Genomic DNA, 14,590 nt, shown 5'->3' on the forward strand with positions numbered 1-14,590 from the left:
TGGGATAGATTCAAACTAAAAAGCTTTCTCTCAGCAAAGGAAACAATCAGTAATGTGAAGAGAGAGCCAACAGAGTGGGAGAATATCTTTGCCAATCATACTTCAGACAGAGCGCTAATATCCCGAATCTATAAAGAACTCAAAAAACTCTACACCAAGAATACAAATAATCCAATCAACAAATGGGCTAAGGAAATGAACAGACACTTCACAGAAGAAGATGTACAAGCAATCAACAGATATATGAAAAAATGTTCAACATCTCTAGTAATAAGAGAAATGCAAATCAAAACTACCCTAAGATTTCATCTCACCCCAATTAGAATGGCGATTATCAAGAACATAAGCAACAATAGGTGTTGGCGAGGATGTGGGGAAAAAGGTACACTCATACATTGCTGGTGGGGTTGCAAACTAGTACAGCCACTCTGGAAAGCAGTGTGGAGATTCCTTAGAAAACTTGGAATGGACCCTCCATTTGACCCAGCTATCCCACTCCTTGGCCTATACCCAAAGGACTTAAAATCAGCATACTACAGAGATACAGCCACATCAATGTTCATAGCTGCTCAATTCACTATAGCCAGATTGTGGAACAACCCAGATGCCCTTCAGTTGATGAATGGATAAAGAAACTGTGGCATATATATACAATGGAATATTACTCCGCCATGAGGAATGACAAAATTATGGAATTCGCAGGCAAATGGATGAAATTGGAGGGTATCATGCTAAGTGAGATAAGCCAATCTCAAAAAACTAAAGGACGAATGATCTCGCTGATAAGTGGATGAGGACATATGGGGGTGGGGGGTAGGAGGGGTTAGTGTTAGGGTTAGGGTTAGGTTTAGGGTTAGGGATAAGGAGGGTGGTAAGAATGAGGAAGAAAGGAATGTATAGAGGGAAAAGAGGGGTGGGAGGGGAGGGGGGAAGGGGAAAAAATAACAATGAATCAAACAACATTGCCCTATGTAAATTTATGATTTTTAATTAAAATTAAAAATTTAAAAAAAAAAAGGGAAAGAGCAGGAATGTGGTGCAGTGTAGTGGTTAAGCACTCCTGGGTTCAATCCCCATACCCCCCAAATTATTCATTCATTCATTTCTAACACCATTCTCTTATAAAAGGAACCAGGGATTCTTGGTGAAATAGCTGATTCTAAAATTGGGAAGGGGAGTATGCAAGAGGAGCCTGGAATGTGTTCTAGTATCAGAAGGAGATGATTAAAAAAAAAAAAAAAAACCCACGATAGTGCTCTGGGAACAGTGGCACATACCTGTGATCCCAGCAACTAAGGAGGCTGAGGAAGCCATCCAGGACAACTTAGACCATGTCTCAAAATAAAAAATAAAAAGGATTGGGAATGTAACTTAGTGGTAGAGCACCCTGGGTTCAATTCCCAGTACCAAAAAGCAAATAAATCAGCATGCTAATATCAACAAAAACCAGGGAGGCCTGAGATACCACCATCACAGTCTAGAGGAACTCAAGGAGACATAATGACTAAATGTAATGTGGTCTCCTGGATGGGATACTGGAAAAGTAAAAAGATATTAGGTAAAAACTAAGGGGGCTGGGGAGATGGCTCAGTCAGTAGAGTGCTTGCCTTGCAAGCCTAAGGCCCTGGGTTCGATCCCCAGCACTGCAAAAAACAAACAAAACAAAACAAAACAAAACAAAAAAACTAAGGAAATCTGAATGGACTCTTTAGTTAATAATTGGTTCATAGTTGTGGCAAGTGTACCATACTAACCTAAGATGTTAACAATGGGAAAAATGGATATGAGGTAAATGGGTACTCTCTCCACTATCTTGGCAACTTTCCTGTCAGTCTAATACTCTTTAAAAATGAAAGTTCATGTAAAAATTAACAATACTCTATAGAAGAGCAGAGTGTCTTGAGGCCCACTCTCTTGGTTGCATGAAAGGAGGGGATGGTAAAGACCAAAATAGAGGCTCCCTGGCAGGACACAGCAGAGGTCAGGCACCCAGGTGGGGTCTTCTTCACCTCCAGCAACAAGGCAAGTGAGGAGCAGGTCCTGGAGTTGGCACCAGGCAGCAATCAGCATGTCCTGCCAGTGTGGGAGGAGGTGGTAGCTGAGGTCACCCCTCGCCACAAGGCCTCCTCCAGCCACTGCCTCCTGCACCCCCACCCCACCCCAGGGTCAGTCCTCGACCCAGCCTGGGAGGCAGACTGCAGTTCTCAGTCAGACTGTACTCTTGAGGTAGCCTTTCTGTAGGTAAAACAAAAATGGGGAGGTGATAGCCTGTCTCTCTGTCCTGCTCTCAGGTTCTCTCCCATTCCCGGCACCCCTCATAATGAACCCGTGGGATCCAATTTCGCAACCACTAGACTAGCCTCATGGCGTGCTGTAGCTCTTCTGGACTTTTCTCTGTCTTTACAAAGAAAACCATTTTGTCTTATGTGCTCACTCCTTCTTGCCCACCACCATCCTTTCCCATCCCACCCTGAGAGGTCTTCCTAAGGCCCTTGGAGCCTCATTTGGACACAGAGGAGGCTGCAAAGCAGCAAGGATACTGGGGCTCAGTCCGACCGTGTGTTTCACACCGTCGTGGCCACCTCAAGCTGTGTTCAGGGCTGCCCGCCTTAGGTGGCACTCCTTTGTGCATTGTACAACCGATCCCCAGGTTGCAGTATTTATTATTATTATTATTATTATCATTTTTACAGACTGCATTTTGATTCATTGTACACAAATGGTGTACATCATTTCGTTTCTGTGGTTGTGCATGATGTAGATTCATACCATTCGTGTAATCACACATGTACATAGGGTAATAATATCTGTCTCATTCCACATCTTTCATACCCCTGCCTCCTCCTCCCTCTCATTTTCCTCTACGTAATTTAAAGTTCCTCCATTTTTCTCTTATACCCCCCCCCTCATTATGTATCATCCACTTATCAGGGAAAACATTTGGCCTTTGGTTTTTTGGGATTGGCGTATTTCACTTAGCATGATATTCTCCAATTCCATCCATTTACCGCAAATGCCATAATATTATTCTTCTTTGTGGCTGAATAATATTCCATTGTGTATATGTACCACAATTTCTTTATCCATTCATCTGTCGAAGGGCATCCTTCCACAATCTAGCTATTGTGAATTGAGCTGCTATAAACTTTGAGTAACTGCATTACTGTAGTATGCTAATTTTAATTCCTTTAGGTATAAACCAAGGAGTGGGGTAACTGGGTCAAAAAGTGGGTCCATTCCAAGTTTTCGGAGCAATCTCCATACTGCTTTCCAGAGTAGCTACACCAATTTGCAACTCCACCAACAATGTATGAGTGTGCCTTTTCCCCTGCATCCACACCAACACTTATTATTGCTTGTGTTTTTGTTAATAGCCATTCTAATTGGAGTTAGATGAAATCTTAGGGTGGTTTTAATTTGCATTTCTGTAATTACTAGGGATGATGAGCTCTTTTTAATATATTTGTTGATCACCTGTATATCTTCTTCTGTGAAGTTTCTGCCCAGTTTCTTAGCCTATTTATTGATTGGGTTCTTTGTATTTTTGGTGTAAAGTTTTTAAAGTTCTTTATAAATTTTGGAGATTAATGCTCTGTCTGAAGTGTGTGTGGAAAAGATTTTCTCCCATTCTGTAGGCTCTCTTTTCACATTATTGATTGTATACTTTTCTAAGAAAAAGCTTTTTATTTTGAATCCATTCCATTTATTGATTATTGCTTTGATTTCTTGTACTTTGGGAGTCTTGTTAAGGAAGTCTGGTCCTAAGCCAATGTGATAGAGATTCAGGCCTACTTTTTCTTCTATTTGGTGCAGGGTCTCTGGTCTAATTCCTAGGTTCTGGATCCATTTTGAGTTGAGTTTTGCACAGGGTGAGAGATAGAGGTTTAATTTCATTTTACTGCATATGGATTTCCAGTGTCCCAGCATCATTTGTTGAAGAGACTATTTTTTCTCCATTGTATGTTTTGGCTCCTTTGTCTAGTATGAAGTTACTGTATTTATGTGAGTTTGTCTCTGTGTCTTCTATTCTGTACCATTGGTCTGCCTGTCTGTTTTGGTGCCAGTACCATGCTGCTTTTGTTACTATTGCTCTACTGTATAGTTTTAGGTCTGGTATTGTGATACCTCCTGCTTCACTCTTTCTGCTCAGGATTGCTTTGGCTATTTGAGGTCTCTTATTCTTCCAGATGAATTTCATGATTGCTTTCTCTGTTTTTGTGAGGAATGTCATTGGGATTTTAATTGGAATTGCATTGAATCTGTATAGTGCCTTTGGTAGAATGGCCATTTTGACAATATTAATTCTGCCTATCAAAGAACATGGGAGATCTTTCCATCTTCTAAGGTTTTCTTTAATTTCTTTCTTTAGTGTTCTGTAGTTTTCATTTTAGAGGTCTTTCACCTCTTTTGTGAGATTAATTCCCAAGTATTTTATTTATTTTTTTTGAGGCTATTGTGAATGGAGTGGTTTTCCTAATTTCTCTTTCAGAGGATTCATCACTTATGAATAGAAATGCATTAGATTTATGTGTATTGATTTTATATCCTGTTACATTGTTGAATTCATTTATTAGTTCTAGAAGTTTTTCTGGTGGATTTTTTTGATCCTCTATAGAATCATGTCATCTGCAAATAGTGATAGCTTGAGTTCTTCTTTTCCTATTCATATCCCTTTAATTTCTGTGGTCTGTCTGATTGCTCTGGCTAGTGTTTCAAGGACAATGTTGAATAGAAGTGGTGAAAGAGGGCATTCCTGCCTTGTTTGAGTTTTTAGAATGTTTTCAGTTTTTCTTCATTTAGAATGATGTTGGCCGTGGGCTTAGCATAGATAGCCTTTACAATATTGAGTTATGTTCCTACTATCCCTATTTTTTCTAGTGTTTTGAGCATGAAGGGGTGGCAGCAGTATTTTTAACAAAGCAGGGTGGAAATGACTGAAGAACATAGCATGCTATAGGGTGAACATCACTCTGTGAAAAGTCGTATCATACCGGGCACAGTGGTGCATATGCTGTATGCCTATAAATCCCTGTAGCTCGGGAAGTCGAGGCAGGATGATCACAAGTTCAAAGCCAGCCTCAGCAATTTAACGAGGCCCTAAGCAACTTAGTGAGACTCTGTCTTAAAATTAAAAAAAAAATTAAAGGGCTGGGGATATGACTCAGTGGTTAAGCAACCCTGGGTTCATTCAATCCCCGGCACCCCCCCAAAAAAGAAAAAAGAATATGTGGTATCACTTGTATGCCCTGTAAGCACAATGAATTGAGATGCTGAAAGTCACAGTTAAATGTCACTCATTCCCTCTTCTTGCCGGCACAAGGAGCACCGTCTGCTGATGATCTAAACCTGCCCAATGTAACAGGTGTGCTGGTGTGCAGATTGGATGTCATGATCCTGGGACAGATACCCTGCAGAGCAGAGAGCAGTGTGTCCTGGCCTGGCTGCCTGTGACAGTGAGTTACCTGTGATTTTGAGCCTCAATGCCTCTCTGGCTAGGTATGGGAGAGTATGTGGGCCATGGCCTGGGCATCAGGAGTCTCAATAGTTCCCCTGGTGATCCTGGGTACAGCCAGGGTGCAGAAGCAAGCATCTGGCAGAGTGACAAATTCCAGCTGTGACACAGGTGACCCCTTGCCCACTCCCGACTCCAGGGCAGTGGTGCCAGACTGGGCTTGTGCTGCAGTGGCCTCTTTTTGTCCTCCTGGAGGTCGCATGCCCCTTCCTTCCCTCTGCTGATTCCAAGATCCCCAACAACCTTTCCCAGCTCAGTATCCCTTGTCCCCAAGAAATGTTGGGGCTATCTCTGCAGCTCCACACACTGCAGTACATGCTGTCCTCTGACTCTTGTTTCAGCCAGGAAGGGACACTGCTGAGTCATGGGTGAGGGAGCCTCTCTCCCAGGCTCTTTGGCACCATGGTTCCCATTGATGAAGGTGAAGGGGCATCTTTCTGAAAGACTGGATCCTCTGAGATTTTCAATCTGGACCCTTCCCATGGTTGACCTAAAATACAGACCTTCAGGGGACCAAGATCACTAGCCAGGTGGCTGCATCAGGATCACTAGATGGGGAAGTTCCCTGTGGTTGCTGAGTAGGGGGAGGGATGAAGTCGAAGGCTACCTCCCCCCCACATGTACATTTTTTTTTTTTTTTTTGGTACTGGGGATTGAACCCAGGGGCACTAAGCCACTGAGCCACATCCCCAGTCCTTTTTATTTTTTGTTTTGAGACAGGGTCTCACTAAGTTGCTTAGGGCCTCACCAAGTTGCTGAGACTGGATTTGAACTTGCAATCCTCCTGCTTCAGCCTCCTGAACTCTGGGATTACAGGCATGTGCCATTGCGCCCAGCAGCATATATATATTTCTATTGCTTCTTTCTCCTGCTGTCATCCATATCTAGTTATATTTCATTTTTCACTGAATATTCTACTGAAAATTTCTTTGTAGAGATAAATTGATATTATCTTCACAGTATATAATTTTTGTTTGCTTTTATGCCAGACACCTGGGAGTGCTAAATCCTCAGGTGATATGAGGCTGACCTCTAGCCCAATGCAGTTAGTTAACTGTGGGTTAATTCTGGATCGCTTATACTCTGAAAGTATGTCTCTTTGTGGTCCCATTTTGAGGCAAGGTGTGGTTTACTAGCTTCCCTCCTTTTGTGGGTCTCAAATTCTGTCTTTTGCCTCTCAGACTCACAAACCAATGAAAGTGCAGCCCAGCCTCTTTCTGCCTTATTTTTTTCAGTGCTGGGGATCAAACCCAGGGCCTCATGCATGCCAGGCAAGTGTTCAACCACTAAGCCACTTACCTAGTCCTCTTTGGGTCTTTTCATGACTAATAAATGCCCAAGGGCAGGGGCTAGGGTTGTGGCTCAGTGATAGAGTACTTGCCTAACATGTGAGGCAGTGGGTTCTCATGAGACACTGGGTTCAATCCTCAGCACCACATAAAATAAAGATATTGTGTCCACCTACAACTAAAATACATATATATATAAATATATATAAAACACATATATGTAATACATACATAATGTATACATAAAATACATATATAAAATACATTTATAATACATGTATATACATTTATAATACATATATAACACATTTATATGTATATAAATGCCCAAGGGTAAAAACAATTGTTTCATCTTTTCACACCTCCCTAGATTTCTGATCTTTCCCAGCTCTTAGTTCAATCATTGCCTAAGGTTTTGTCAATTTAATGTTGTTCATTAATGTCATAATATTAAAAATATGTCATCCAGCTTTTGTAGTTGCCTTCCAGGGAAATGGCTGCATTGCATTACCCAGTGCACCATTATGGGCAGCAGAACTTCCTGTTTTCATGACTGCCCTTATTGTTGACAAAATACTTGATCTGTTCATCACCCAAGTGGTCCAGCTTGCACCTGAGAATAAGTGCATAGCATTACCTGTATCTCCTCCTACTTCTCACACAGCTGGCACATCTCCCTTACCTGTTGGTCACTATTTTCTTGCCACACTGTGGTTAACATACCTTAGGCAGATCAGGAAATGGAAAGCTAGCTGTAGGAATGACAGTAAGGAAATTGTTTCTTTCTTCCAGTTTGTCTTTCTCCATGGAGAAAAGGCATCAAGTCAACGAATGAAAAGAAGTAACCAGATATGAAATGGAAAGGGATTGTTGAATATGTGTTGGATTTTCAATCACATTCCCTGGACAAAATGCATGTACCTATTAAATTCTAGGTGCCTAGGTAATCCAAAAAGGCAAATGGATCAGTCCCAGCTACTTGGAAGGCTGAGGCAGGAGAATCACTTGATCCAAGGCTATGTTCCCACAACATAGAGATTTTTATTGCTTCTTTTTGTCTTCCATAATGTAGTTATATTTCACTTTATACTGCCTCAGAGATTCATGACCAGCCTGAGAAAAACAGTGAGATTTTGTCTTAAATACATTTCTATCTTTTTTTTTCTCTTTGGTACCAGAGGATTAAACCCAGGTGCTTAGCCACTGAGCAACATAATCAGATCTTCTAATTTTTTATTTTGAGACAAGGCCTTGCTGAATTTAGTCGCTGAGACTGGCTTTGAACTTGCAATCCTGCCTTGGCCTCCAGAGTTGCTAGGGTTACAGGCACCTGCTCCCCTCTCTCTTTCTCTCTCTCTCTCTCTCTCTCCATCCAGAAATATATATCAATGTCTATCTGCCACAAGCCTTGTAGCTTTGAGCAAGTTAAATTCTCATAGCTTTAATTTTCTCTTGTTTAAAATGGGATGCTAATACTGACTTCTTATGGTATTGAGCACCAGTTAAGGTTAGACACTTACGTGGCTTGTGGTGAGCATTAGTAAATCTTAGCAGTTATTCATGAAAGAAGCAAACAGAAAACATGGCTGTTTGGAGAATCGCAAATAGAGCCATATAGCTGACACGGAGTGGTCAGTGGATATACAATAATAATTAAAGGCAGATTTTCTTTTTTTTCCTTATTTTTTATTGGTCCATTGTAATTGTACTTAATGGTGGGTTCATTGTTACACATTCTTATATGTATACCATCTAAAAATATAATTTGGCCAATATTCTTACACATGGGGTGGATTTTAAAAGTTTCATTGGTTTGGGATTCTTTTCCCAAGCGACATTGGAAGTGAGTAAGCCACGCGAAAAACACTGGAGAGTCTTTATTTCTCTCACATTGTAGACTTTTAAACCGATGTGCTATGTGGAGAGCATTTTGGGAAGGGCAGAATTGCACGATTGGCTACTGGCCCCGCCCCATATATGCGTATGTATATATTACATAATATATACAAATACATTATGTTAATATATACATATATCATAGGTACATATTATGTAATATATACATATGTTATAATATACATATTACATATATAAAATAAAAGTTTTTTTCCAAATAGTACACCTTTAAAAAAATAGGTAGAAAGTGGGGGACGCAAGGCGCCAAACTTGGCGTACACCCTGCCCCCCACAGCGTTGCGCAAGCGCGCTGGGCACTACTGCGCAGCCGCAGAAATCACTTTCGGGCTGGGAGTTTGGCGCCTCAGTTTATCACAGACGCCTCGTGGGCACAGTCGTGATAGGGGTGCTGCGCGGACGTTGAGACTCAGGTTCTCAGAGCCAGAGAGGGCCACCTCGCAATGTCGGAGGAACAGGGTAAGGGACCCTTCTCTTAACTGTCCCACTAGCCTCCGCCTCTGACACGGTTCGGACCGCGCCCACTTAGACGGCCGCGTGGACGACGGCTGGATTGGTTGGTCATCTGCTGGGGTGTGTCCTGTGGCGGCCTCTGGGCGCTGGCCGCTGGCATCTGGCCGCCTATTGGCCGGCTCTCGGGGGGGATCCCCAATTGGTTAACCCGTGCGTGGGAACCTGGGCACTACTGACCGGTATGACCCAGGTCCAGGGGTTCTTCGGTTTGAGGTGGCCCTGGGCCTCAGGGAATCCCCAGTAGCTCGAGGGGATCCTAGGGCTTGGTGCGTCCAAGGAACTTGTGGCGTCCCCGGGAGCTCGAGGTAATGTGAGGACTCGCGGCGTCCTGGGCGTTCGTGGCGTCTTGGGAACTCGAGGTGGTCCTAGGATTCATGGCGTCCCTAGCGCTCGAGATGATCATAGGGCTCATGGCGTCCCCGGGGCTCGAAGGGATCCTGGAACTCGCCGCGTCCTGGGAGCTCATGGCGTCTCTGGGGCATGTAGCATCCCCTGAGCTGCAGGGGTCTTTGAGATTGCTGTGTCCCGCTGGTTCAAGGTGAACCTAGGATTTGCCGCGTCTCCGGGGCTTGTGGCTCTCTAGGACTTGGGGGTGATCCTAGGCATAATGGCGTCCCTGGGGCTCGAGGGGGTCCCGGGGTTCGTGGCGTCTTTGGGGCTGGACGCGTCCCCTGGGCTCTAGGAGATGGTAGTTCAAGGTTATCCTAGGGCTTGTGGCATTTCTGGGGCACAGTGTGATCCTGGGTCTCGTGGCTTCCCCGAATTCGAAGCGATCCTGAGGTTCATGGCGTCCCTGGGGCTCGAGGGAATCCTAGGGCTTGCGGTGTCCCTGGAGCTCACGGCATCTCTTGGTTTTTTAAAAAGATGGGAGCTTAAGGTGATCCTAGGGCTCCAGAAGTCCCCAGGGTTCACAGAGTCCCTGAAACTCTCTTTCCAGAGCCTCGAGTAGCCATAAAACAATTTCGGGAGTCTAGAATTTGGGAGACGGGGGCCACCCAGAGAGATTTCCCGGCGAGGGAGGCGGGCGGACGGGGGACTCTACAGCCAGGGCAGGTGTGTCCAGCCGCACCCCAACCCCACCTCGTTTTTCGTGCAGCTGCGGAGCACAACTGTGTTAAAATGGGAAAACATTGACCTGGCGGCTGGGTCCCTTTTGGCAAGAGAGAATTTGCTTTGCGGGAAGAGCGAGTCTGCATTTTTGCTGCCCCGAGTTTCAGCAGAGCCGCGGGGCGTTGGTTTGTGTGGTTCCCTCCGCTTCTCCCTCTGCTGAGCTTTTGAGATTTAACTACTGATTAAGTATTTGGTGCTTTCTGTAACGAATAGAACCTTTTTCATTCTCTTCCTTGGCGGAGGCAGGTGGGGGATGAAGAAGGATCCCGACTCTCAGACTTTTAGACTTGTTACTTGAAAGAATTGGCAAGCCAAGCATGGTGATACACACCTGTAATTCCAGCGATTCTGGAAGCTGAGTCAGGAGGATCGCCAGTTGGAAGCCAGCCTTAGCAATTTAGTGAGGCGCTGTCTCAAAAAATAAAAAGGGCTGGGGATGTGGCTTAGAGGTAGAGCGTCCCTGGGTACAATTCTGTCCCCCCCCCCCCAAATTTACTAGCTGGCGTGTTGATTCAGATAACAGTTTCTCTATTGCTATGTAGATTTTCAGGATTTGGTGGTAACCGCCTTTGGTTAAAGATCTTATTGTTTTATTGTAAATACAAAAGTGAGGGAGAAAATAAAGAGGTAGCGGTGTTGTGGAGATGTCCTAACGTACTGAGCCTGCTCTTTGCTTCAAGGAGGCAGATAGCGTCTGGAAAAAACTGCAAAACGTGGGGATCCCTGTAAAACCCGTGGGGCTTCGGTGCGTACTCCCGGGCTCAGGCCACCTGCTGTGTGGTCGCTGGATAGAAAAGGATATAATTCTGGCTGTTGGAGATTGCTTCCCTCCTTCCTCTGCGGGCTGTCTGGAGTTCTGACTGCTCTAGGGTTTTTTGTAACATGAGGTGATAAAACGGTTTAATGTTTACAATAGCAACTTTTCCGCGGGCTAGGTGCAGTTTGGAGCCTTGCTTGTCTGGTCGGCAGCGAGTGCTGGGCGATGGGATATAATTTGGCTGCCTTATCCCCATCTGTCGGACTTTGTAGTCTCTAAAGTTTGATATGGAAATTCTTACCCGAAAATTTAGCAAGTCATTGGTTTGTGTATTAACACAAGGTGTGTGTGTATGTGTATGTTTTTTTTAATTTATTTTATTTTTTAATTGGAGCAGTCTGGCTGTTGTAATCAGACCCTTATTTCTTGAGGAGGTCCTGGGGCAAAATGCCTTTTCCAGCCCTCTGTACGCTATGCCTTAGGGATAACTTGATAGCAAGCAAGTAGCACTTTGGGAGCATGTTCTTAAAAAGAAAAAAAAAAAACTTCTAAATGTTATAATGTCTTTTAAAATTTCGTTATGAAGGTTGCGTATATACCTAAAGGAATTAATTGGAATTTTACATATTTACTGAAAAACCTTAGTGAAGTTGTCAATAGCTTTACTAGTAGTTCAAGTTTGAAAATTTATTAATATGCAAACGTTTGTCTTAAAAATAAAAATTCAATAACATTTTTATTTTCTTCTGATGCAAAACCTAAAGTTTACTGTAGAGAATTGACAGGGAAGTCTAATGAAGATAATTATTTTGCCACCTAGAAACAGTAAGTTAGATAATCATTAATATGTTTTCTTTGGCTCTCAAAGTGAGTAGATGATGCAGTTTTCTGTTTTGAATCCTTTCTCCATCCTTAACATTATTTCACAAGCATTTCTAATATCAGTACGTGTTCTTTGAAAACATGCTTCTCATTAGTTACATACCATAATTTATTTAATCTTTACTTAATCATTTTGTTTAGATTATTTGGTGGTTTCTAATTTTTTTCCAAGAAGACTGTTCACATTCACAGTGATTGTTAAACCCAGCTGCATATTTTATAGATGAGATAACAGAGGCAAAAATGTTGGTGTATCTATACCAAAGGTTATACTTTTGTATAACTATAGAATCTGATCTGGAACCTTCATTATGCTATTCCTAATTTGGTACCATTTGTACACTACCACATGCACCTCTGTTTAACTAATTACTTTATTCGTCTTTTTTGGTCTGTTTGAAATATAGGAATTCAAGTTACGAGGTAACCAAAAATATGACCTCTGAGTAAACAGTTTACACTCAAACATGTTTTTTTAGCCAACTTTAAGAAATAAGAAAGCCTGTTTAGATATCAGGCACTCTACATAATGCGTTGTTTTTCATATCCACTAAAATGGTTTACTAAGTTGATATTTCACATCTAGTTTCTTATTTTGTGAGATTCAGTTTGAAAATAATTTGTTTCATAACATTTACTTTTGCACTTTATTTCCACATTTCAATCATCACAAATATTATTTTTTAGAGAACAAATTTTGAAATTCATGGTCAGCACAAGTGTGGCCATGTAACACCAGTTTCATCATTTAAGAGTTAAAAGCAAGTCATTGAAGGAATGAATTGTAGCATGAAACAAATGGTGACATTCCCTCCCTCCCACCAGGATTGAACCTAGAGGTGCTCCCCCACTGAGCTATATCCCAAACCCCCCCTTTTTTTTTTTATTTTGAGGCAGGGTCTCCCTAACTTGCCCAGGCTGGCCTTGAACTTGGGATCCTCCTGCTTCAGTCTCCCTAGGAGCTGGGATTACCATTGTGTGCCACTGGCCCAGCATATTTCTAAAATTAGAAGAAACTTATTGCTCCTATGAAGACTTGTATCTCTGGTGGGGCACAGTGGTACATGCCTGTAATCTCAGCAGCTTGGGAGATTGAGGCAGGAGGATCACAAGTTCAAAGCCAACCTCAGCAACTTAGAGAGGCCCTAAGCAACTTAGTGAGACCCTGTCTCTAAATAAAATATAAAAAAGGGGCTGGAGATGTGGCTCAGTGGTTAAGCATCCCTGGGTTCAATCCCTGGTACCAAATAAATAAATAAATAAAAGAAGTAAAGGAAGAAAAAAATGTATTACTCTACAAAATTGGAAGTACTAGAAACAATCCTCTAAATGTATACATACATACATATATATTGCAAAGGTTCATACTAAATGGTTTGTTAGCTAACTTGTAATGGTTACAGATATAAAAAGATGTCATACAATTTTTCCAGCTAAAATAGATTTTAAACAGTCCATAACTTTTTAATGTGATATCTAATTTAAACTTTTTCTTTGTTTATTCTTAGATTTTATTATTATTACCATTGAAGATGACAATGAAAACAATGTTGATGATGATGATGATGACAATGATAATAATGATGATGATGATGACGATGATGATGATGATGATGATGGTGTAGTGGTAATAGAGGATTCTGAAACAGAAGGTTCTCCGGACACATCCACTGATGACACATCAACCATACAACCAATTTTTCAAGGCCATGGTGATAACTATCGGCAGCCATCCCAAATGGCATATGGTAATTTCTTTTTCAGTGATATTTCCATTTATTTCACTTTCAGTAATAAAATTTTTTTCTGTCTCATATGTGATTGGACACATATTTTGCTTCACAGTTAATGTTCACAATGGAAGAAACAATGGTTTATTTTTCTAATCAAGTGACCAAATGTATCTTATTATTTTTTTCTGAACAATAAGATCTTCTATTTTGATTTTTCTTGGTGAACAGCGATGTTGTTTCTTCATTGGTTTCCATTGCCAAATAGTCATGACAGATGGTTTAACATGGTACCTACTGCTTTCAGGGGATTCCATCCTATGAATTCCCATTTCCAGTGCAACAACTGTTGGTGATCTTTCATTGAAATTTCATCCATCAGGATTTCTCTGTCGTGGTTGACCAAGGAGTCCTGGCTTTGACTACCAGGGCTTTATTCTGCTGAATATGATATTCCTGAAATCTCGTGGATTTTCTTTGTGTCATTTAAAAATATTTCTGTAAGCAGTGATCTGAACAGGTGATCTCTTCAGGTTTTACTTCTCTTGTGAAGTCATTTACATAGTCCAGAATCAGGTTGCTATATGTGTATTGTAGGTTCCAAGGAATTCCCTAAACTGTTTTATCTAATCAAATTCTGGTATTTGTGCAGCCATATTCTTTTGGTATGTTTATTAGTCACCTTTTCTGATGCCCGAGTTTCCTTTCTATTTTGGAAAAGTGGTTGTCCAGTCTTTGCTTGATCGTCTGTCTCCAGTGAGGCCTGATTTCTTAATCACAGGCTCTTGAATCTGACCGATGCTGGTATGAGACTGGGGGTGATGAGGGTCGGGGTCAGGGCAGAGTGACATATGGTAATTCTGTTAAATTTCCTCCTGGTTGA

The 14,590-nt window shown here is 42.0% G+C and overlaps 1 protein-coding gene and 1 pseudogene across 2 annotated transcripts in view; one reads left to right on the forward strand and one right to left on the reverse strand.

Annotated features, from left to right (window-relative positions):
- Window positions 1-13,631: 13,631 nt before the first annotated feature.
- BEND2 (BEN domain containing 2) overlaps window positions 13,632-14,590 on the forward strand; it is a gene marked incomplete at its 3' end in the record, with an annotated part of 88,744 nt that continues 87,785 nt past the window's right edge. Inside the window, exon 1 of the mRNA XM_079124266.1 lies at window positions 13,632-13,725. Coding sequence (XP_078980392.1) covers window positions 13,716-13,725 — 10 coding nt within the window. The 5' untranslated portion in view covers window positions 13,632-13,715. The remainder of the gene's footprint in view (window positions 13,726-14,590) is intronic.
- On the reverse strand, window positions 14,079-14,444 carry LOC306651156 (mitochondrial import inner membrane translocase subunit Tim9-like; annotated as a pseudogene). The gene has a single exon. The product of its transcript is annotated as a mitochondrial import inner membrane translocase subunit Tim9-like (transcript).

The sequence above is a fragment of the Sciurus vulgaris genome (genome assembly GCF_902686455.1).
Source record: "Sciurus vulgaris genome assembly, chromosome: X".
NCBI classification, from domain to species: Eukaryota; Metazoa; Chordata; class Mammalia; order Rodentia; family Sciuridae; genus Sciurus; species Sciurus vulgaris.